At 43.2% G+C, this 23,402-nt stretch overlaps 1 protein-coding gene across 1 annotated transcript in view; it reads right to left on the reverse strand.

Annotated features, from left to right (window-relative positions):
• The window catches only part of LOC105675041 (CD151 antigen), a 91,207-nt gene that overhangs the window by 17,311 nt on the left and 50,494 nt on the right, over positions 1-23,402 (reverse strand). Inside the window, exons 3-4 of the mRNA XM_012371814.2 lie at positions 19,262-19,440; positions 3,928-4,119 (exon numbers count right to left, since the gene is read on the reverse strand). Coding sequence (XP_012227237.1) covers positions 3,928-4,119; positions 19,262-19,381 — 312 coding nt within the window. The 5' untranslated portion in view covers positions 19,382-19,440. The remainder of the gene's footprint in view (positions 1-3,927; positions 4,120-19,261; positions 19,441-23,402) is intronic.

The raw sequence follows: 23,402 nt of genomic DNA on the forward strand, positions 1-23,402 counted from the left end.
CGAGAGAAAATAAAGGCACTCATACTCGCTACGATCATTGAAAATACCACACATGGCTTTCTAAGTTTTCTAAATATTTTTATAAGTCTCTTAAAGTTACAAATTTAAAAAAAAAATGCGATATTAAATTTTTTTTAAGTTATCTGAAGTATCTCTTATTTATATTTCTTTATGTACACGAACAAAATTTTATATAAAAAATTATTATGTACGGCAGTGGTCGTAGAAAAAATTATAAAAAGTTTTACTATGTTTTTCACATAATAGCCATAATAATTAAACTTTTAATTCCTCTTATGGTCCGCGCGCTACGACCGTATCACAGTATGTACTTTTTGATATAAAATTTTCTCCGTGTATTAATATATTTTTAAGATTTATTTTTTATATCGCGCGCGCATTGTATATTTTACAAAATATTCTTTTTTCACAAAAAGATATATCTGTATAAACGGGATTCAGATGCGTATTTTGTTTTCAATATGCAAAATACAAACGGATAAAATGAGAGAACAATTTTTTAGAAGACTTTACGCACAGAGCTAACCGGATTGCGTAGAAAAGTGACGGCATAATTCTCAAGGGAGCCACGTGGCGGAGCTCTGCGGTTAGTAATGATCGGCAAAGCTCGTTACTGGTGTTTAACTATCATTTAGGCAGGATTAAAGATAATCCAGTCGGTGTCGTTGGAGATATAGCGAAAGCGCGAGCTACCACTTACGGTCGCCGCGCTAACTCCCGATTAAGGTCGATTTATTACTCAGCGAAGGGTGCCGCGCATCGGAAAGGGGAAACGTGAACAGAGATAGAGGAGGATCGCTAAATATATCTCCAGGTAGGCTTACCCGCGGGTGACCGTTCTAACTCCCGGAAATAAAGAGTTCTCCGTCCGAGAAGAAGTTTATAAAAACTTGGCTTATTACGCGAAAACGAAATATAAAAAAATGAAGATCGAGCTTTCATAGCTGTAATATTCCCTTCGGTGGCGTCCAAAAGCGGTGCCTTAAATCACGCAATAAGTCCCCGAGGAAAGTGCCGCATCGCGGCCCATAAGAGAAAGTTTACCGCCGCCGCCCGTGGGGAGCCCGCGCGTAAAATAATATCGCGAGGTATGAATGCGCAATTTGTCAAACTCAACGCGCGGCGGCGCGGACCGCATGCGAAGAAGCGCTTCTGCAAATTCCACGGAGAGCGACGGGCGGCGACCGCGCGCGCCGCGTACACCGTATTAAATAATCATCCGTGTGAACAACTCGGAGTTATCGCGCGATACGCGGCCGTCCGCGATACTTTCGTCTTATTCCACAACTTCGTGTTAAGCCCGGACACGGCCGGCCCAGTGGGTGTTCGCGCGTGCATGCGTGCGGCCTACGTTTCCCGATGAATAACGTCCCTTTGGTGCGCGCGCGCGAGTTAAGCCGCTTTCAAAAGTACGCCGTCGGCGTCTATGTAGCCGGCTACGCCAAGTGGCCTCGGGCAGCGACGGAGGAAAGACTTTGTCGGCCGATGGCGATAATGTCGGAGGTGGTAGACTATGGGTAAGGTCAAAGGCGAGCTCAAACTCCCCTTACCTGAAGGTTCAAAGGAGGAAGCCGGGCATTGTTAGTAGCGACTTGTCGGGAAAGAGCGGGAGAGGGAGAAAGAGAGAGAACCAGGCGCCCGAGTAGCGTCGCCAGCGCGGTGAATTATCCCGTATCGATATTACGGTTCATTGTAATCGACTGCGGGGTTATCGATTTTTCATTTATAAAGCGGGAGAGGAGAGAGGGCTTCCTGCACGACGTCGTCGAAGGCCAAAGACGCGTATTTTTAGCGGCCGCGCGCGCTCGTGAAACGCGGAAACGCGAAAGTACGCTCGTTCGCGATAAATCAGAAGTACAGTCGCGCTATTGTGCGAAAATACCATTTAATCGATCCATAACATTGAATTATTGCAGAGTTAAAACGTTGCAAGCTGAGAAGAATTTCTAGCTGCCGCGAAAGAAAGACCGAGCTGCTTCTTTGCCGGAATAATATTGCAATCTCGGGGCAATTCCGAATCATTTTTCCGAACGCGGAGATTAGCTCACTTTGAGCGGCAGTTTTTAATTTACTCGCATAAGCCCCGCCTCCTATCAGTTTGATTTTCCCGCTGGTCACGTAACTAACTGGCTTCCAACAACAAAGACTGCACCGCCTCGAGCAATAATGTTGAAGCTCGGCTAAGTCAAAGGAATGTTCGAGCCCGTAGGTGAAGAGGCGGCTCGACTTCGTAGCAGCATGCTCAAGCTACTTTGATGAAGTTCTTCTCGAGACTTCCAAGGAACGATATTAACAATGAACAGCGTAAATAAATTCTTTTGAAGTCTCGGCAAGCTCGGCGTTATTTAGTATTGACAAGTGATCGTTAAATGGGATGAAGGGCTGAATCAACGATACAGCCGGCACGAGATGAAGGTTTCCAGCGCAAAATTTTCATTGACATCAAGAGAGTAATTGATTTGTTAAAAACATTTAATTGAATGTTTTCCTCTCTATGCGCGTTGCAAATAGAAACGCCTCGTAAAAGGGGAGAGTTAGTTAAACTGCAATTAAAGCTACCCGATGCGGGTGTGAGACCGCCCATTAGTTAATATAAACTTTGTTTTAATTACTCCGCGTATACGCAAGCATCGCAGAAATAATTTTCGTCATATTGTATGCGCGTAGCTTCTCTGCGACTAACTTGGTTTAAACGATGCCGCCCTGTGTATCTACACTGCTCTCTAATCTACAGACTTCGTATCTCCGCTACATAGTTTCTGATATCTGGTCTTGTGCTCTGCGCCAGAAGCCCTGTGGCTCACACGTCTATAAAGAGCGCGATCGAAATCGCAGTACTTCCGGGTGAGGAGTAATTTCTCGCGAAAGTAAGTCCAGCACATTGAAAATAAATTTTCTCCGCGCGCGGCTTCGCTTTCGAGAAAATTGATTTCTCGGCTGTGCGTAAAAAGAAGTTTAAAATAATTTGTCACACCGGAACGTTTTATGCGGTAGCTTAAAATTTTACACATTTTATCGCCGTTCGTAACTGGCAGGTAGGTAGCGAGATGACACTCTTCTGCATATCGTCGAGATATGCTGCGAGATGACTTCCGATAACCGAGTAACGTGTTCGACGTGATACCGATTGCGAAAGAAAGAGCTCGCGATGCATCGCGACATCGCGAATGATCGCCGCGCATAAAAGCGCATCGAGTTACTACGAATAGAGGGGCGCCTTTAAGAGCGATAGCTCGGTCTTTTGTCCGATACTTGACTCCGATATCTACCCCGGCGTCTTTTCAAGCCGTGGAGACGCTCTCTCGCGGCGCATCCGAGCTATCTCGATCTCGCTCACAAACCGGAGAATTAATTAATCGGATGACGCCGTCTCGTTGATAAATGACTCTCTTTTAGATCGATAAGACCCGGCGAGACAGTTACGCGCGCAACTTCTTTGACCAAGAATAATGCCAGTTGACAAACTCGTTATTTACCGTTGACAAACTCGTTTTAGCGGAGAACAACCGCTTGCGGAGCACGGAAGTGCAGGCGAAGTGAATTATGTAATTTATTTGCCGTTTATCATCTAATGAATTAAGATCTCCGCGAGAACTGACGGCGGATGCTGAGAGCGGGATTATTACTGCCATCGATCCGACTATATTACTTCGCGTCAAACTCCCTCGCGTCGGTTTCTGGAAGTCAATTAATGCAATTCGAACATGGCAATGATTAATGAATAATCACTTCGCTCACCGCGTGCCGCCGTAGCCTAGCATGCGGAATTAAAGGAATTAATTTGATTAATTGAACGGATTTCGTTCATAATGCGCGGGCATCCGTCTTCCGTGTGCGACATCGCGGTAAGAATTATTGCGAGAACTTATTGTGTCGAGCGTTGATGTATAGCCAGGCAAGACTCACCACGAGGAGGACACATCGATTTTCAGAAGTTACGCCGCCGCATCCGAGCCAGCTACCGATGACAGCCAGCACACCTGCGACGATCAAGGCGTAGGCCAAAGTGGGATACGTCGAGGTGGACATCAGAGATACGTAGCTGTGCTTCGCCACCACCGTCCAGATACCGATGCCACCCACCACCAGTCCGGACAGCTGCAACACGAGCGAGAAATATACTCGACTTAATTTCGCAAAGTCACGAGATGTCACGAAACATCCGTCGCGGTGTCCCGCGCAATTCACACTTGACCTGCTTAGCGCTAATCTTAAAAACGAAGTAACATCGATAATCAGCGAGCGGCGCAAATGAGAAATTTCCTCGGCTGACAGCAGGTACGAAAATTTTTATCGCCGCTAAATTAACTTTTCTCATGATCGGACTTTACTCCGCTTTTTACGATCGCGCCGGAAATGAATTCTTGTTCTTCAGAAGTTGAGGCGAATCGAGGCCAAATCTTGTTGGACCCCCGAGAGGGAAAAAACCCCCGAGACTGATTATACGTTCGCTCGCGTCTCGGCTTGTCGTCTCCGAAAATCTCTCGGATAATCGATACCAGCGATCATCGAACGGACGTAATAACACGGGAGCGAGAAGGGATCTCGTCTGCGTTCACGGAACTTCCGATAACAGGACAGTGCGTTTTATTCAATTTCATATCGCGGCCTTACCAGATACACCGCGGGCGTAAAGTCGATCCGATGACTAGTCGGATATCGTCACCGCCCACGACAGCTGGTACGAGAGTGAATGAATAACAGATATTGGGCGCGATAAAACTGCACGCATGGATGCGAGCACGCATTACGTGTACAGAATGTTCGGGTAATTGATGCCGCGGAATAAGCAAGAGCAACATTAAAACAACCTAGAATATTCTCCGCGATCCTGATTTTTAATTCTAGATTAAAGTTCTGGGAGTTAAAAAATCACCCCGAAGTTAACCGTTGTCTTCGGCTTAACAATTGACCTAAGTAAAAAAGTTAGAAGAATTAAAGAAGGTGCTTAAGCACTCTTTTAAAAGATAATCCTTTCAAATTGAACTGCCTTTAATTTCCTCGCGAATCTCTTCCGAAAAGAAAGTACTTCCAAAGTCACGTCCATTTCTCTCTCGCGCGGATACGAATTTTCTCTCACAACGTTTTCATCCAACGCGCGCGCAAGTGTGCGTAACGGGTGTGCCGTCGTCAAACGTCATGCATCGCGTCGATTAAATGCCGCGTCCCGCTGCGATTTATTAGCGATCTTTTTTTTTTTTTTTTTTTTTCGCTTCTCGCGCCGGACCCCGTTTTTCTTCGCGGCGTGATATATATTTTTTTCCCCACTCGCTCTTCATGACACACTGACGCCCAACACGGAAACGTCCCGCGGGAGAGCGGTCGAAGGTATTCCAGAATATACGAGCCGCGCCGACGTAAATATCGGCCGACGCGCGCGATATTTACGGTATCGGGGGAATGCACGTAGGGCACCGTGCGCACTGTTCCGGGAACAATGACCAAGTTACGAGCGGCTGGCAACTCTCTCCAAATAACAGCAAGTGGGCGATTTTATAATTACACATCACGCCCTTTCCGTTAACGAGAGAGAAAAAGATCGCGTACTGCATTACCTTTCATTAAGGAAGGTTTTTACGGCAAATTCGATACCGGCGGAAATTAATGGCAAATATTACGATTTCCATTTAATTAAGAATCACTTTGATCCAATTCGTTTTTTCGCTGCAATTTAAAAACTTCACGATTGCAAGAAAACAGTTGGGAGTAATTTGCATAATATCGTAGCAATCATATTAACAAGCGTGCATATTACTAAGTGTGATACTAATGGAAATCACTACTTAATACCGGGATATTACGGAATCAAATGCGCATACGGCTGGTCAACATCACCTGTCAGCTGACTGTACACAGAGTAATCGATAATATTGGATGCATTAACCCCCGGTAAATGCGACTAGAAGATTTTCGTGGATCTCATTCCATTTATTACATTTCGATAAATTTCCCGGAATATGCGGACTTCCTTCTATCTTTAAAGTTCTCCGAATAAGTTTCTCAATATCGAATAAGTAAAATGCACTTGTGCTCTCTCTCTCTCTCTTGTGCACTTTTCCCCACATCTCGTCGCTCCATTTTTTGTTTGGAGTATTTGTTTCTTTTTTAATTTCAGTGGAGAGTAAAGTGATGCGCGATATTAACGGGAATAAAGTAATATTATGTGCAAAATATGCAAACGTTGGTCGGCATGCGGTATTTACGATATTGTAGAATGCGGCTTCCGCGCGGGCAGACGCTCATCGCTGTTTCGTACGGAGGATTCAAATTATGAGCTCGGAATTCGCGGTATGCGTAAATGCGCGGATAATGTGCGACGTAACGGCGTGTTATGATAATTTGCCTTGCAGCGAGCCGCTCTCCTCTATCGCGAAATAAAAATACCGCAATTCTGCTTTCGCTATTTTCCCCGGAATATCCGGCTCGAAACGCTGATTTGAAATTTTGATTCGCGATACATCGTCGGTTATCGAATGTAATCAAAGATCGCTTGTGAACTGGACACAATTGATTATGCGCGTAATTATACAACCCGTGTTCGCAATTATACAATCTATTACACAACGAATTTGCGATCGGACAGTTTTCTACACCAAGCAGAAATTATTTTCGTGACAATAATAGGGATTCGATTTTTTTTTTACACACATTTACTGTGACGTATAAAAACGCGAGTTCCACAGAAAGAACGATAAAATACGTAATATCGTAAAGTATATTATAATGTATTGCGATAAAACTTGCAAAGCAATAACATTTTATACGACGAACCATTTCGCATCGCGAAATTCCAGCGCCAAATCGCGCAGGACAATTCCTTGAGTATCGCAGCGCGTTTCCGAAGCGCCACGTAGCACCGATACACGTTCTTACGCATAAATAACGAATGCTTCGCTCTATCCGCGCGGGACGTAATACATCCATTAAAGATCCGGAGTCAACGGTAGTGTATTCGGGCAATATTCCAATCCGGAATTCGTATCTGAGTCCTGGCGTACGGCGTGATCGCGCGCACACACACAGGCGCGCGCGCGCGCGCACGTACGGCTGTGCGCGAAAAGAGAACCTCGATTCGATTCCCCACGGACGGGTTATAGAGCCGTCGCGTGGTAGCGTGCCGCAATTTATTATTTTATCATTGTCCTGATGGCGCGCACACGTACGTAGCCCCGGCGTGCGTCGGGTCGACGATGTATCGTAAATCGTATATATCGCGCCGATATTCTTCGCGTCTACGTGCCCGTATTTCAGATCACCGCCCGTATCCTTCGCCGCGTCGCCTCGATCGGAAAATAGAGCAGCGAAAAAGGAAAAATCCCGACGTACAGCGATACTGCGAGTCCGAGCCACGGCGGATCCTCTCTCGATCTCTCGCCGTGCGAAACGCGGCACGATTTCGCTTTACGTCGGGAAACGCTTTACATAATTGATCCGGTGAGCCGCAGCATGAATTAAGCATGAATTAGGTAGCCCGCAATACGCAACACGAAAAATACAGTGAAATTTCATTTGCGGGGGACTTGGATCGCGGGTGACGCGGTTCGAATCGACCAGCGACACGGTATTTATTGAATTGTTCAATATTTCACTGGCAAAATATTCGAACGAACGTAATAACAAGTCGCGAACGTGAAAATAAATGATCGAATTACTCGCCAGATGTTCTCGCGCGTATTCTTGTAGTACACCGACGTTCTAATCTCTTTCGGTACGCTGCTCAGGTACGGCTTCAGTCAGCGGTCGCTTATGTACTTATGCATATAGTGCAACCTCCGCGCGAACTGCATCGGATGTAACGAGACAGCTGGCGAACCGAACGTGCCAGCCAATGCAAGCGCGCGATCAGCTCTCGGTTAAACTACGTTGCAACTTGGGCAATGTTATGCTAATCCGTTCACGTACTCGCTAAATTTTACCGGACAGCGCAGCACAGCGGCAAACGGTGCAGAAAACGACAAACGGAAATGCGGAAATTAAAAATCGTACATCACCCTGGACTGGAAAACGTCCTGAAATATTATAGCAGACTCGTGTAAATTATGACACCATAGAAGCATAATATAACGGAATATTTGTCGGGAGGGAACGATTTCATTTGTTTCACTATATTCCGGTTGGCGCGTGCTTCTCGCTTTAATGTGAAAAAATTCAATTAAGATTCACACGAATTCGCATGAACGTTGCAGAAAAAGAAAACAAGGCACTTTATAACTGCCAATTAAATGTATTTTGTGCGAAAGGTTTTTTCGTTTGTTTGCTCCTTTTTTTTTCTTTTCACAATAATAACATTCAAGAATGAATGAGAGATATTTACTAAAACGTTTGCGTCGCACAACTTTTGTCGTGCGCGCGACGAGACATTTATGATTTCCGCCGGATCGTAACTTTCAACGAGTTGTCTATCGAAAACACTCGCGCTCGGACAACCACGGAAATCTCGTTCTGGACTGGTTTTCTGGTATTCTCAAAGGGACGTCAGCGACCTTCTCCGACGCCCCCGCCGCCTCCTCTTCACGGCCATCTTTATTTTTTATCCTTCCACGGGATTATCGACCGCTGCTTATCTTTCCGCCTCCTCCCACGCCGAGGTAAGCGATCCAGGGGACAAATAAAGTTCTTAAGATATAACGGTGTTTAGTTTCTTTTTTTATTTTTTTTATTGCATTCCTCCATATAATTCCTGGCGGACCGGCGATCCGTGGAAAGACGCGATTCCCCCATCCGAAAAGAAATTTCGTTCGATACAGGAGCGAACGGACGGGAGACACGGTATAAAGCGCAGAATGAAAAGCGGACGCGGCGGCATTTCTGCGATTCGACTTTTTCCACTTTATTCCTACACCCCGGGATCCCTCGCAGATCTATCGCCGGAATTGGAAGCATCTGTTTCCCGCCGGGCGTACCGAGAGAGGGTTTCCCTCTCATTCGAGAGTAGGATAAATGCCCGCTCCGCTAGAACGGAGAATCGGACGGAACGAAGGCGAAGTGGAATTAAAGGCAACGCGATACTTCGAATTTGTATACCGCTTCTCCGCTCTTCCGTCCTACCTCCCCCCCCCTCCCCCTCCCTCTCGTTCCCTTTCTCTTTGCGCGCGGATTCTTTTCCTAATAAAAATTCATCTCATTGTCGCAGTTTTTTTTCCGCCGGGAAAAAAATTGCAGACGCTGCGCAATTATTGTTTCGTTTTCACAATTATCGTCGCGCGATAATTGTGAAAACGAAATTTGAGACGCACAATGCCGTTCGCTAAACGAACAGGAGAACAACGGCTGTGAAGGAAAGGAGGGAATCATGCAGGAAGCAAGAAAACGGCATTGTCTTTCCGAGCGTCTCGGTATCAGCCGGACGAAATTCCGAGCGTCTTCAAACGACGTCCCGCATTCCCGGAGGGGTTAAGTACTTCGTCCGAGCTCCCCGCCGCAGAAATTCTCCACTGCAAATAGCTGGCGTTCTCTAAATAATTAAATCATCCCCGTCGCGCAAACACGATAATTTTCGGATACGGTTGTTGGAACTCCGCGAGAGTGCATCGTTGACGTCAAGGGCCAGCCGTCGCCCACGCCGACATAAACGCCGATGTAATTCGATTCGGTACTTAATTATCTCACCCTGAGTACGTTCGCTGCGTTATCACGGGATTAATAACATGTTATTTATAGCGAGTATCGTGAAGTTAATTAAAAGTGGATCACCAACCGGCTTGGCGCCGTCAGTTCAATGCGGCATAAAGAAACTGCACGCTAACGTAATTAGAGAGTCATTAAAAAGGCGACTCGCGGGTGGTAAAAATATCATAAAAATAATTCCAACCACGTTTCACTTACTAATGATATACCGAAGACAATAAGAAGCAAAATAGTTGTCGGAGCGCAAAAAACTATGAACTATTATTAATCAAGACAATTCTTGTGCTGCGACAACCGCGGCTTTTGACTCTTATTGCCTTCTGCATCATTATTTATATTTGGAACCGCTGTATGTCTTGTTTTACAAGGAAGAAATTTATAATTCTTTCAGTTAAAAATATTTTGCGTTTTTTCGTTAACGGATCGATTAAAGCAAATCATGCTATTTATTCATTCAATTCTTTAAATTTCGGCGCATCCAGGAAATTAAATTTTTTATAATATCTTATTTGCAACAGCACACGAGCCAATTTCGGGCGACATGCGAGCTTGCCAAATGCATTCGGACGCCGCATATACGGGAATCGATCTTTTTTTCCATCGATCCCCGGCGCCGGCCAGCATTTTTATTACATTAGACGTCAGGATTTCAATATCTCGACGATGTACGACCGGACGACGGAGATATAAATTTTTGCGCGGCTACCGTGGCTGGCTGTGCGGTACGTGAGGGTCATCCCATTACCGAGCCAGCATCCGAAATCTGTGGCGGACAACGCGTATACCGCCGTGTACAGTCTAGTCGCGCCCGTTTACGCCGGATGTACTCGTTTCCATTTTAATTGCACCGACAACATTTCGCGATGCGTTTCCGGCGATTCCGCCTCCACCGCTATCGGAAAACCAATGCCGTCGCTTTAACTGTCCGACGTCTAGAATGCAGAATTTGCGAGCTCGCAAAATTATCGTCCGACTTCTCTTTCGCGGATATAAATTTACTTATACGCCTGTAAAATATATTTCTAGCTATATTTAAGAAACGTTTCTGTAATTCGTGATTTATTCGACAATTACTCGCTTTCTCTCGACTGAGATTCCGCGAAACATAAATCACAAAGCTTCCTCGCTAATAGCATCACATCTAATAATAAAACGTATGGCAGAAGTCTGTGTATGAATAAACCCGATAAAATTACGTTTACGACGGATGAGATGTTTGTATACAGTCAATATATCACAGCGTCTTGCGTTTCGCCTTTGTGTGCCGAGCGATGCCTAATAAACTTAGTTATCCATCTAAATCAAATTACGTCGCTTAGTGCACTGTGACTGACAGTTTCAGAATATGCACTTACGTAATTCCGCACGCTCCGTTACGAATTGCGTATCTGCTCGAAGTATGCCGGGGATACGTCTAATTTTAGGTTCCGTTTGCAAGCTCAATCGTGTGTCCGGACGCGCACGCGAATTTCGAACAACGCCCATCCATATCTTCGCATTCGAGTCGAATAAAAATTACTTGAAAAACGTTTCCGCTTGCAGCGGGAAACGCTCCCCCCCCCCCTCTCCGGGCACATTATAATTTAAATTCCTTTATTCCGACCTCCTTTATGCGTTGTAATCCCTTTTCAACGGCAGAACACATAAATAATCGAAGCACGAGTTCGCCACGTTATATATACGCAAGTCAAATAAAAATTATTTGAGGAATGCTTCCGCTCGCGGCAAGAGACAATTTTTTTGTTCTAGAACGCTACCTACATAATTTACATTCACCGGCCTCCCTTACATGCAATCCTTTTTCAGCCGCGACGCGCATAAATAATCGCGGCACGAGTCTGTTATAATATTTACTGTCACATTTTTCTCAAGCGGGTTCCGTCGCGCGGCGCTCGTACGCCTCTCCAGATATTTCTCGACACTTTTCCTCGATGGCTTCCCGTAAACTTTTCATCCGCGTTTCTCCTTCCCGTCCAGTTGGATGCGTCTCGCGCGGGCATGAGCGTTGCCATGAATTCATAAGTATGCGTTACGATCCGGAATGATTATGTACGACACAGTAATTCCCTAGCAACCTTATTCAAAGATACAGCCTGCCGCTATGCTGCCGCCGCCGTCGTCGCCGCCGCCGTAGCCGCCGTCGCGAGATATCATCTGCGCTGCCGTGCACTTTCTTCCAGCCTCTCCCATCCTCTTTACGACCACCAGTTGGCATCGCGGTGTGCGTTAGTACGTATGTATGCGCGCGCGAGCCGAGCTTCGCATGATTTACGACAAACGAGTTAAGAGCGCCGCCACCGCGTAATGATAAACATTTTCGACGTTGCGTGCACGTTGCAGACTCGCGATTCTCAGACCACGAAGACGAGAGCGCCTAAGCGCGCTGTGTAATTTAATAGAATCGTTTACGGAGAGAGCTTTATGATAATCGAAGCCCCGGGCCGTATGCCGAATGAATTTGCGGCGTCGTCGCTTTACATGTTCAATGTGTTTGTTGCATTAAATATGATATATACTTCCAAATATGTGTGTTGCAATGTTGTCGAGAAGGAACGTGTAACATTTGTCAACCTTTATCTCACCTTTTCAACTGCTAATTAAAAATGATTAAAATTAGCGTATGGTATTTCTGAGAAAAAAGCATCTCGCACGTAAATAAAAGATGAGAATTAGATAACGGCGTCGAGCGCTAAATACACGAAGAGAAAACGAGCTATTATCCTTATTAGATGTTTTTCTAAAGTGAATTATGCCCGGCTGTTGTCCAGATAGAATCAAGCTTTCCAGCTTTCAGTATATTATTCCGTAGCACGCGGGAAAAACTGACTTCGGCACTATTACGAGATTACGAGAGCTCGCACAAGTCAATTCGGCGCAATCGATATAGAACACATTCGCCTATCGGTCCTTGCTTATGGACGTTAATATCATTTTACGTTTAACGCATTTAATTCGATTTAACGGCGAAACCCCGTGGGAACGTAAAATACGGCGGCGGCATCGAGCGGAAACAGTTAGTTTCCGTGTATCCTCTATCTATCCCGTATTTTACGCTACTTTACTTCGTGACCGGCGTTTATCGCACAAAGCATCTATTGATCTACCATGAACCGGTAGTCGTCTTCGATCCGAGCGCGACTTGCGATAACGTCCGATAAATTTCGCAACAACGACGGCATTTAATCGGTCGCGCGGCGCAACGCCTCGCTGCATCTCTCGGGCGAGAAAGCCTGCCTCGGTAAGAACGTACCGTCGATGCGAAAGAAGAAGGTGGATATCCATTAGCATAAGACTCGAGAAGATCTCCGGTCGAAGATAACCGGCCCCCTTATTTATATAGTCAGGACCAATCAGCCGTTCCTGTGCGCGCGTCCTGGCGCGCGCGAGTCTGATAAAAGCCAGACCCTGCCTTCGTGTCGCGATACCGAACGAGCTGCGAGTCGTTTATAACGCCAACTATCATTACACGCGGCGCCTTGAAACAAGATGCCTTGGATAATGATTTGAAATTATTGCCGCAATCGTAAATTTTTTAGATAAATTTATTCGCGATTGTAACGGAAAGAATAGATAAGAAAAACTGGAGAGAGTACAATGCAATTAGAAGAACAAGTACCTATAAAATCATAGATTAAATATTAATAACGCGGCAACAAAAGAGTGAACAAAAGTGTATGTGGAACGAAATGAAACCAAGCGCGCAAAACAGTAAAGAAAGGGAAAATAAAGTCGAGAAACAAGCGAGATATTAATAATTAAATAATGTTATACTAATAATGAGAACTGCTGTTTATAATAGTGCACCAAATTGATTAAATAATAATCCATCACTGGCATCAGAAATGTGGATAAATATTACATCGTGTATGCATGCAATATTCGCGCCTGTACATTCGGATTGTTTAAAAATGTCGGAATTACCGCGATACCATTTACCAATTTATTATCTCCACCCGCCTCTGCGCCTCCTCCTCCTCCTCCTCCTCCCCTTTCCACGATATCCGATCTAGAAATGTCATTTCATGGCGCATTGGATTATTATTCCGCGATGGCGAGCATGAAACTGGCCTTAAGCCGCCCGGTGCCTGGAATATTCCAAGATCCAATCTCGTGGAGGCACGTAAATCCTCGCGAGGAAACCCGGAGGTGAGCCCCGTTGTATCCCGGGGCGAAATTAGAATAATTACGCGTATATTCTAGCCCGCCTTACCGCCGTCCGCCTCTTGGCCGACTTTAAGGAAAACCTTCAGGCGTCTCTCCCGTTTATTTTCTTTCGGGAGTATTTAGCAACGAGTTGCATGCATTCCGCGCGCACAACGGAGAAATCCAGGTAATCCCTTTTTCTCCGAATGTCTCCCTTTCACGGACGCCTTCGTAATATGAAAGATTACTTGCTGCTTCAGCGAAAAATAATAGATGAATGCAATGTAAATCTCAGCAATATGTTGACAAATTATAAAGTTATTTCTAAATAATTTTAACATATAATTTATTAGTCAGTTCTTTTTGCGCCTAAAAATATTTCGACTATTTGTGAATTTTATAACAAGGGAAAGAGATGAATGCATAACGTCGCATTTTGATATTTGTAATTATTGCTATATTTAGTGCAGCAATGTTATTAACGGGATAATGTAACATTGTTCCCGTACAGTTTATGCTGTTTGTATAAAATATGATAGTTAAATCACGCCACGTAATTAGCTCGATAATAGCTCATTTGGGGATTTATGTTCACAATTACGTATCACGAAAATATCATTTGGGAGCCACTAATTATTGTTATGCTGGCAACGTTACAGATCTAATATGTTGAAAACAAATTTGAAATTTATATTAGAAATATACTTTTCTCGTCTTTCGTCACACGTGCTGTTTTTTTTTTCTCAGCTACTCGCATGTCTTCAAGTACCTTTTCCACATGCATTCTCGTTCAGTCAAGAGAGTCAATGTCCGTTCGAATCGAATGAATTGAATAATCTCGGCACTGCAGAAATGGCGTTATTCGACGCACGTTACAGGACACGACGGTCGGTAATTAAGCGACGGGATGCGAAATAATTCAACACACGTTTCCTCCGCCACGTGGAAGGGATTTCGGTGCCGCGCTCCTCCGCGTTGCGCGCATGTTCGCGATCGTCCCCGCCGCCGATCGGCGAACGTGCACCGATTGCATTCTATCAGCATCGAGATACGCCGGTATGTGCGTTACACTCGCACCCGGCGCGTGCGACGAAATGCAAGCACTCCTGGGAACGTACCGGGAATGCGTCGCTGTCTCATCACCCGACAACAGTCGAATCGCGAGCATAATTGACGATCAAAGTGAGTAACAGCACGATCCTCTCGTCGACGGCAGGCGAATGAGAGAATGATAGGAAGTTTCGCGAGCAGGTGCGAACGATCCCATTGATTTCGCTGGTTTGAGATTAAAATGTCGCTCTGAAGTGAAAACTTTGCTGGCGTTTAATTATCATTACTATTATCTCTGCCAATAAACTTTTGCGCGATATATTTAATTGATTGCGCGTTTAGAGTTTTAATCGAATTATTATAAGTTCGTGAAAATTTACATGATTAATAAACTTAATTAATGACCCGAATTAATAAACCTAATTAAAAGTTAATAAACTTGGTAAACGTATTTTATAAAGTAGCAATTAATAATCGGAGAGAATTGAAAGTGCATTAAATATTATTACAATATGATACGCAAAAACCTATTATTCTCTCTCCCTCTCTCTCTCTCTCGTCATATTTCTCTGAAAGCTGTCAATCAAATTAGAGCGCGACATTAAGGTCGAGTAAGAGAAATTGCGACGAGAGAATGAAGCGAACGCTTCATTTGAGTGCCGTAGATACTTATTAACCAGTAATTAGCAACGCTGCCTGCGATATGGTTAATTATTACAATTAAGCCGTTCTGAGAGTATCCCAATTCCCCACGGGAACTTCCTCGCACACATACGGGACTGTTGCATTATTACTCATGCCCGGATTTAGCAGAATCTCGCGTGCAAATTCGCAACGCGAATAAAATATATCTCAAAGAAGATTTATAAAAAATTCTTCAAAGACACATTTTGCTCGATGCAACGTAAAGAGAAGAAAAGAGAAAACGCGACACTAATATATGTGGCAATTTGCCGCAAAATATATAACTGTATAAAGTTATTTTATTAAGCATTTGCAAGAAAACTTCACCGAACGGATTTACGCGACAATTTTGATGTAATTTTTTCTATACCTCATTAAAAGTTTTGCAAGGTGCAGGAAAAACTTTAAGCTCTAAACTGTATCTTATTTAAGTCCAACAAACTTTCCAACTTTTCCTGATTAATTAGATCATTGCCCGAACGATTCATTATATATAATCGGGGACACACAAGCAGAAAGAGAGCAACTAACCACTTTTCGTACGTAATGTAATTACCACTCTCTAATGGAATGAAGTCGCAAAAAACTTGCGGTAATTACTTCATTACCTCTTTACTATAATATCTCGAGAAAAAAATTTCCGTGAAAACTCGGCTCGCATTCCCCTCGCGCCCGGCAAAAATTCTAATTCAAATGTTATTACGGTTACATTGGAATACTTCAGCGTACACATGGAATTAATTTAATTAAAGTGCAATTTTTTAATCGAGATGTACCTTTTTTTTTTTTTTTAATTAAGATATTTAATTAAAAAATTCTTTATACCAGCCGTGATGCGAACATTATTGATGCCGAGAATTGTTTGCCTCGACAACATAACTGCTTTAAAAATGTTGTAATTATTTCAGTAAATACTGTATATTAGACTAATTACAAACGTATGTGCATAATTGTAGTAAATTTGAGCATCGTGTTCTTGAAAAAAGAAATTACATTTCTCGTTAATTCCTTTTGCGAATGTATCTTTGTTGCTGCGAAACCATTCCTCGCGCAATCTCTCGGCTTGTTCCAAGTATCTGCACAAGGGTTTCTACAATTATGCACTTACCGTCCCGCCGGTGCATCTACCGTGGTAACATTGAATCTACTGACTTTGGCCTGGCAGTGACTGCACTTCTCTGAATGCAATCAATGGGCGTAAACGCACGTGTTAAGCGGCCGGCATTGTTGCACCAGCATTGTTCCGAGCAGGTTATTGTTACATTATGCTCGCATTATTGAGCCTTATTACGAGCAGCAGACATTTAAGGCCGCGCATTCAGCGCGACTTACGTCGCTGCACAAACGCGGACGAGTGAGAGGAATGCGCATCGCTGACAGTCGGGGATTTGCACGCTCGCGTGATATGAAATAATACCAAAGGATGAAGGATATATATCGTTAAAATATCTCGAACCTATTTCGTCTCGCAGGAATGCTGATAATGTTTGCGTGCTAATTTCGTACGTCGAGGGAAACAAAGTCGCTAGTATCCGAAACTTACGCGCGATTACTGTATTTTTAGAGCTGTGCCTCCTTTTTCTCTCACAAATCTGCACAACGCAAAATTCGCCAATTTTTAATTAAAAAAGATAAAGATCTTCATTAAAAGTTTCGGCGATCAGTATTCGGCGAGTGTGAGGAAGCTAAAATGAATCCCATGAGTAGAATTCTAAAAAAAAAAGAAGTAAGACAACTCCCCGAACTCGTACCCGCAATCTCACCGGTCGTTCGGGATCCTCGCCTATTCAATCGCAAAGTCCACGCTTCTTAACGAGGCGCCGACACTCGAGACCCAAATTATAAACCTTGTAGGTGCGGGCTACCGCATCAATTTTCTCCTATTTCACTTTTTTCTCTTCCCTCTCGTTCCGCACTTTAAAACGTCTCGCCCTGGCCGCGCCGCCGTTCGTTGCTCGCACTTATATTCCAGACAACGTACAAGGTGTCTGCACTTTACGACGAGGACTTTATTAGCATTTTACGGCATGTATCACCGCGTGCGTCGATGTCGGCACTCTACCTTTTTGTAATATCAAGAATACGAGAGAAAAAGGGAGAGAGAATCGCTCGGAGGAAAAAGGATTGTTCTATAGAGCAGGTGTCGCATTTTTCGCGAAAAATAAAAAAACTCGTCATCCGTACGAACGTCTCTCGCACGTCCACATGCATAATTCCATAATAATCTGAGTGTGCGTGATTTTTGTAGTATTATATATTCTATAGAATTATTATTACAGATCTATTGATTGCCCTCGTCGAAGCGATTAGCGTTAATTTACCATACAAAATTAATGACTCGCGGAACATTATACGATTATTCTCGCGTAAAATTATTATTTAATTAGCCGCGTACGAGCACAAAGCATCTCTTTCGATTAATGCACAGCGTCGTTCTTCCGGCGCAATATTCGCTCTCTTACGCGCTCCAATTATTCCCCGCGTACGCAGTTATTGCACAAACATCTCGAGATTATTTCTCGTCTCATATTTCAGTGCTACAGTGCCTCTCTCCGTCCCACATACGATAAAGCACGTTCCTTTAAGGGGTCGAGGACATGCGCGCGCGATCAGAGAAACGTCCCCCGTTCGCGAATTCGAAAAGTCCTCGCAGCGTACGCGGCACATTAGCACGACGATTCGTTCCGCCTGTTAATTCGACCCACGCTAAAAGCATCGGCACGTGATATTCGCGATAACAATTAAAGGCGAATAATTGCGCGCGTGTTGACTACAGTAAGTACACGGCGATTGCAAAAGCACACCGAATATCCAATGACCGAGCCCGGCGAAGAACAACTCGTCTTTACGTTGAACGTGCCTCGTAACAACGAGCAATCCGTCTGCCACTTTAATCTCCCGTAAATTGCGAAAGCGGAAGCAAGACGGAAATAATTGGCGGACGATGGCGCACTTTTTCACCTCTTTTAGAGACGATCGCTTCCAACGTTCGCCATCAAAGCGTTATACGGGATGTTTCGCCGCTATCGTATTTCCTTTGACACACATTCCTCAACTCTTAAGCGCAGACGCGTTTTCCGACAATCCCATTTCCCAAATCAATCGAGGTGTAATAGAATATCAAAGGTCACGTGTAAAAGAATTCCCATTTCCTGAGACATCTACATTTAAAGTGAAATTTAACGTATCGCAATAACTTTTGTAAAGTTTAAATTTGACTTTTCACTTTGAACACTTAGTGAGCGAAATGTTAACAACCTTGTTAAATTGACAACAAAACTGATCGAATTGCCAATATCAATCGGATCGATTTAATCTATTATTTTGATTAAATTTCATCAAATTTGCCGTCAATTTACATTGTTGATATTTGACTATCTGAATGTACTATTCCGAAACATCGAAAACGTCGAGCTCTAATAGGTTTTACGTAATTCACGGTGTTAGCGTTAAGTAAGAGTTTAGTGTTTTATTCGCAAGAATCTCGTGGGACGAGCGAGCGATGAAAACTCCACGACTACATAAACCAGACGTAAAAAAAAAGTCTGATTGAAGTAGCTCCATTGCAGAGTGCAAGGAAGACCGCCGAGCAGGACAGATGCTCTTATGAAGTGGGACAGCAATTTTCACGGTTCGCAGTCTTTCATTTACGTACGCGCGCCCGTAAACGCGTTTCGAAATAAAACATCCCATTCTCTCCCGTTCGTGAATGTTAAAATAAATAGACGGTACTTACGAACAGCACCACGTTATAAATGTGAAGAACGTATTTCAAGAAATTCACGGAACAGCAACCGTCGTCCCTGGTCCTAAGTCTGGTAGAACTACCGGGTAATCTTTCAGCGCTCTTGGCCATTTTCAGTCAATTGTTGGCTTCGTGCGTCACCGTCCTTCGTTGTCACCTCGTCGCCGTTGCTGTAAAATAAAGAAAGAAAAAATTAAAGAGAAATTCGCATCAAGAGATAAACGAAAACTTGCGAGAGTTGTTAAGAGTTGAAAGTGGATTCGCTTGTTCCGCATTAAATATATACCTAATGTATAATAAACGCAATATGGCTAAGTAAGCGTAGTATAAAGTATATGTTTAGCTTGGCGTAATTAAAAATATATAGGGTGTTAACTAGATACACAATGGGGAAATTTATGTAAAGAAGAATTACTGTACGTAACAAAATAAAAAACAAGGTAAAAAACATTTTACGACTGCTTAAAGAAGCGTTCAAGAAAGTAATCAACAAGTTTTCGTCCGTCTTACTGCCCGGGAAAGTAATCAACGAGCTTTAGTTTCAACGCCGGAATCTTCGTTAGTTGCTTATACTCGCTTGGACACTGGATGAACTTTTTGCTCCGGCTCAACGTAAACTTTGTTTCAGCAAGATCAGAGAAAACTCTTGCCCAGATCGAAGATACCTCCGGTATAAAATATATTAATATTTCGAAAAACTTTAATAACCTAAGAATTTATGTAGAAGATGGTATCTTATTTAACGTAAATTTAATATAATACAAAATTTGGCTCTCACAGACGAGCATTAACCGAAAGGCTTCTCATTCGGGCAATTTCATTTGAGCAGTAATTGCGCTCAGAGAAGATTTTCTCAAAAGCGCGTTCACCTTCGGTAGACGCGAAAACGCTACTCTTTATGAAAAGAAGTGAATTAACTTTAACGTCATTAGAATTCAGGAGAGCGAAGGATGTTCCGCTTGTCGCGTCGTTACGTCGCGAATGCTGGCAGAAATGTCGAGGGATATTGACGTAATTCGATAATCGCGTACCCGATGGTCGTGCCAGGCGCATGTGTGCATATCAGGCGCAGGTACGAAGGATGATCGTCGACACAGGACGTTGATCGAGCACCGGCAGAGCGCCGATTCGAAGTGAAAGTAGCTTTGGCACGAGCCCAAACAAGGACGTCCATAGATTTTGATCCAAGAGGGGCATAGGTTAGTCACTGGGGACCATTATCCCTTATACTTTCTGTTATGCGACTTACTTATTTATGAACGATAATCGCGATACATCAATTTCAGCACATATTCTCAAGTCTGGAAATCACGACGGTCCCAAGATAAACGATTTACATAATTTTCTCTAATTTTTCGCAGACTTCGACCGGCGAAACAATATTACTATACATCCTTTTGCTTTAATGTCAACACCCGCCCGATTTATAATACGAATTTCAGGAAAATTGAAAATAGAAACGAGGGCCGCGGCCTCCTTGGTTGGCTACAGCCAACTGTGGGTCTGGCACAGAACGACATAACATCGTTTTACGTTGCCAAGAAATGTGAAGGTCTCCCTCCGCTCTAATGCATCGCACCCTTTATCTCCGCATTTCTCCTTTCCGTTCTTGTGATTCCCTCGTTTGTGTACGCGAGCCGCATTCCACATAAGAATACACGGGAACGCCGAGTATTTTGCCGCACGAGAGCCGACAGATTGCGCGGAATGTTTCCGTGCTTTTTTTTATGTGTGACGATTATCCCCGCAATGAAAAGCCAAGTGAAATATAAAGTCACACATGTCAAAACAACATAATAAAATATTTGCGTAATATAGCGTGCTATTGGAAATAAACTGGAATTTATAATATGCAATATATAATAATCAATGTGATTCATCGCGTGCGTGCACTCATTTTATTTAAATATCTGGTATCATCGCACTCTGCAATATCGCAAATTCTCTCGAAACTCAATCTAAGAATATTGCAAAAATATTAAATAATTTATATTTTGATTACAGAGTCGCACACTATTCTGTGAATTTCGATCCAGTGCAAAATTGCAATTTGCCCGAGGAAAATTACATTTGTTGCAGTCGACTTCCCTTCGTACGCGGCTTGCATGGCAAAAGAGAATGCGCGATAAGCACACGATTTTTTCGATCAACACACACGTGACAAACATGAAATTTTCCGAAAATATGTAAAAGAAACTCGATATCACGATATTATATCTCAACAACTTATATATCTATTTCATTCAATTTTTTCGAACTTATATTATCAAAAATAATTGATTTTTTTATATTAATTTTTATCTACTCTGAAATATATATATACATATATATATATATATTTTTTTTTTTTTTTTTTTTTCCTTCTCAAAACTATTGTAGATAAGAAGAAAGAAAAATCAGAATTTCAGATTTGAACTAAATAATCCCAAGATAAAAAACAAAAAATACAGAATATACTTTTGCACAATTAAATAAAATACTTTTATTCTTCTAAAATTTTACAATATTCATCGTGTAAAAAAGATCGAAAAATATCCTATATGATTACATCGGCAGAGAATATAATAAAAAGTCGCATGAAATACGATCGGGCGACTGTATCTTTCTGCGTTTTGCAGCCGACGAGCGCGACGAGAGCGCAAAGAATAAATGGCGCATAATGAGGACCAGAAGGGAGGAGCACGCGAATCGCGGCGTGGATTGAAAGGTGGTGTGGATGGAGAGCGGAAGACAGAGGTGATTACAGCGACGGCTGAAGAAACCCGAGAAGGGAAGATGAAAGAAGAGAAAACCGCGAAATTAAATGGGTGTGACCCGTCCCGCGTGTGTGGGCGAGGCTGTTCCGAAGCGCGCGGGCGCGTGCATGTAGAAAACTTCTCCGACGTGTGCATGAATAAATTTTTCTCTCCGCCGAGTGCAAGGTCAAAGCTTTTAATGCAAGGCGGACGGTTCGTTGCACCATGGTTATTGGCCTCCCGAAGTTTATCGGTTATCCACTCGCTACCGCGCCAACCGTATCCGTGATTAAATGAGTCGGCGGTATCATAGTGCTCTAGCCGATAATCGAATTATATTTCGCAGATAATACAATTCTTTGCATAATATATTGTATGATAGCTAAAAACGCGTAATTCGATTCTCCGGCGCGTAAATTAATTTTCAAAAACGCAGAGACGTATGTAAATATGCAAATTATTGATTTAGCGAGAAATATACGCATATATTTTGCAATATATAAAGCAAAATGAATTCTGATTGATCCTGTTAATTCGCTTAAATTAATGTACAGCATTAAATTCCATATGCATTACGCCCGTAATGTTTATCTCGAATTACAGCTGTCACATATTATCTCAATTTCATCGCAGAGATATCTGCTTACTGTCAAATCTTCATACGATTCGATGCCATTACATCTCTTTTTCTCGAGCGACGCGCTTATCTTTCATTACGCATAAAAACGAGCGAACCGACCTACCGGCGCAGGAGCAGCCGGCGCAGTTTTTTGTGTTGACGGATTCGTTATCCACTTCCGGTTCAGAGAACCGCATTAATTCGCGCCATGGAAATTTCGCGAGGGTGATGTTCGTTGGTCCCTGCGTTCCGGTGAGAGATCCGGGATTGCGAAGTTCCCCGGAAATATCGTCCATTATCCCGATCCTCTCCGTGGAAAACACGAGCGCGAATCGCAGGACAACGGCGTAAACAACTTCACGGCTTTCCACATCGGAAAGCACGTACTCCACTCGTCAGCGCGAAAAAAAAATCACGAAAAATGCACTGCCCTTGCACGAAGTCACGTATTTAACATTTACTTTAATGAACTCGGTAATTAACTAATTTTATTCTTACTGATAAGAATTTTAAAAGTTGTTACATATATTTATTCGCGTCTAGATTATACGATGATTAAATGTCGATTAATTCGATTTATGTCAATTGTAGCCTGCGGAAAGTTTAATAAAAGTATATATAAGCAATATATGGGAATACAGAGAAAGTTAAAAAACAAAGTTCGTATTTTGACAAAATGGAAATTTGATGGAGATTGCAAGGGAGAATCAACATATCTAAATTTAAAATCCCATGAATGTATTTGAATGTAATAATGCTACGGTAATGGAAATATTTT

The sequence above is a fragment of the Linepithema humile genome, chromosome 4, assembly GCF_040581485.1.
Source record: "Linepithema humile isolate Giens D197 chromosome 4, Lhum_UNIL_v1.0, whole genome shotgun sequence".
In the NCBI taxonomy this organism is placed as follows: Eukaryota; Metazoa; Arthropoda; class Insecta; order Hymenoptera; family Formicidae; genus Linepithema; species Linepithema humile.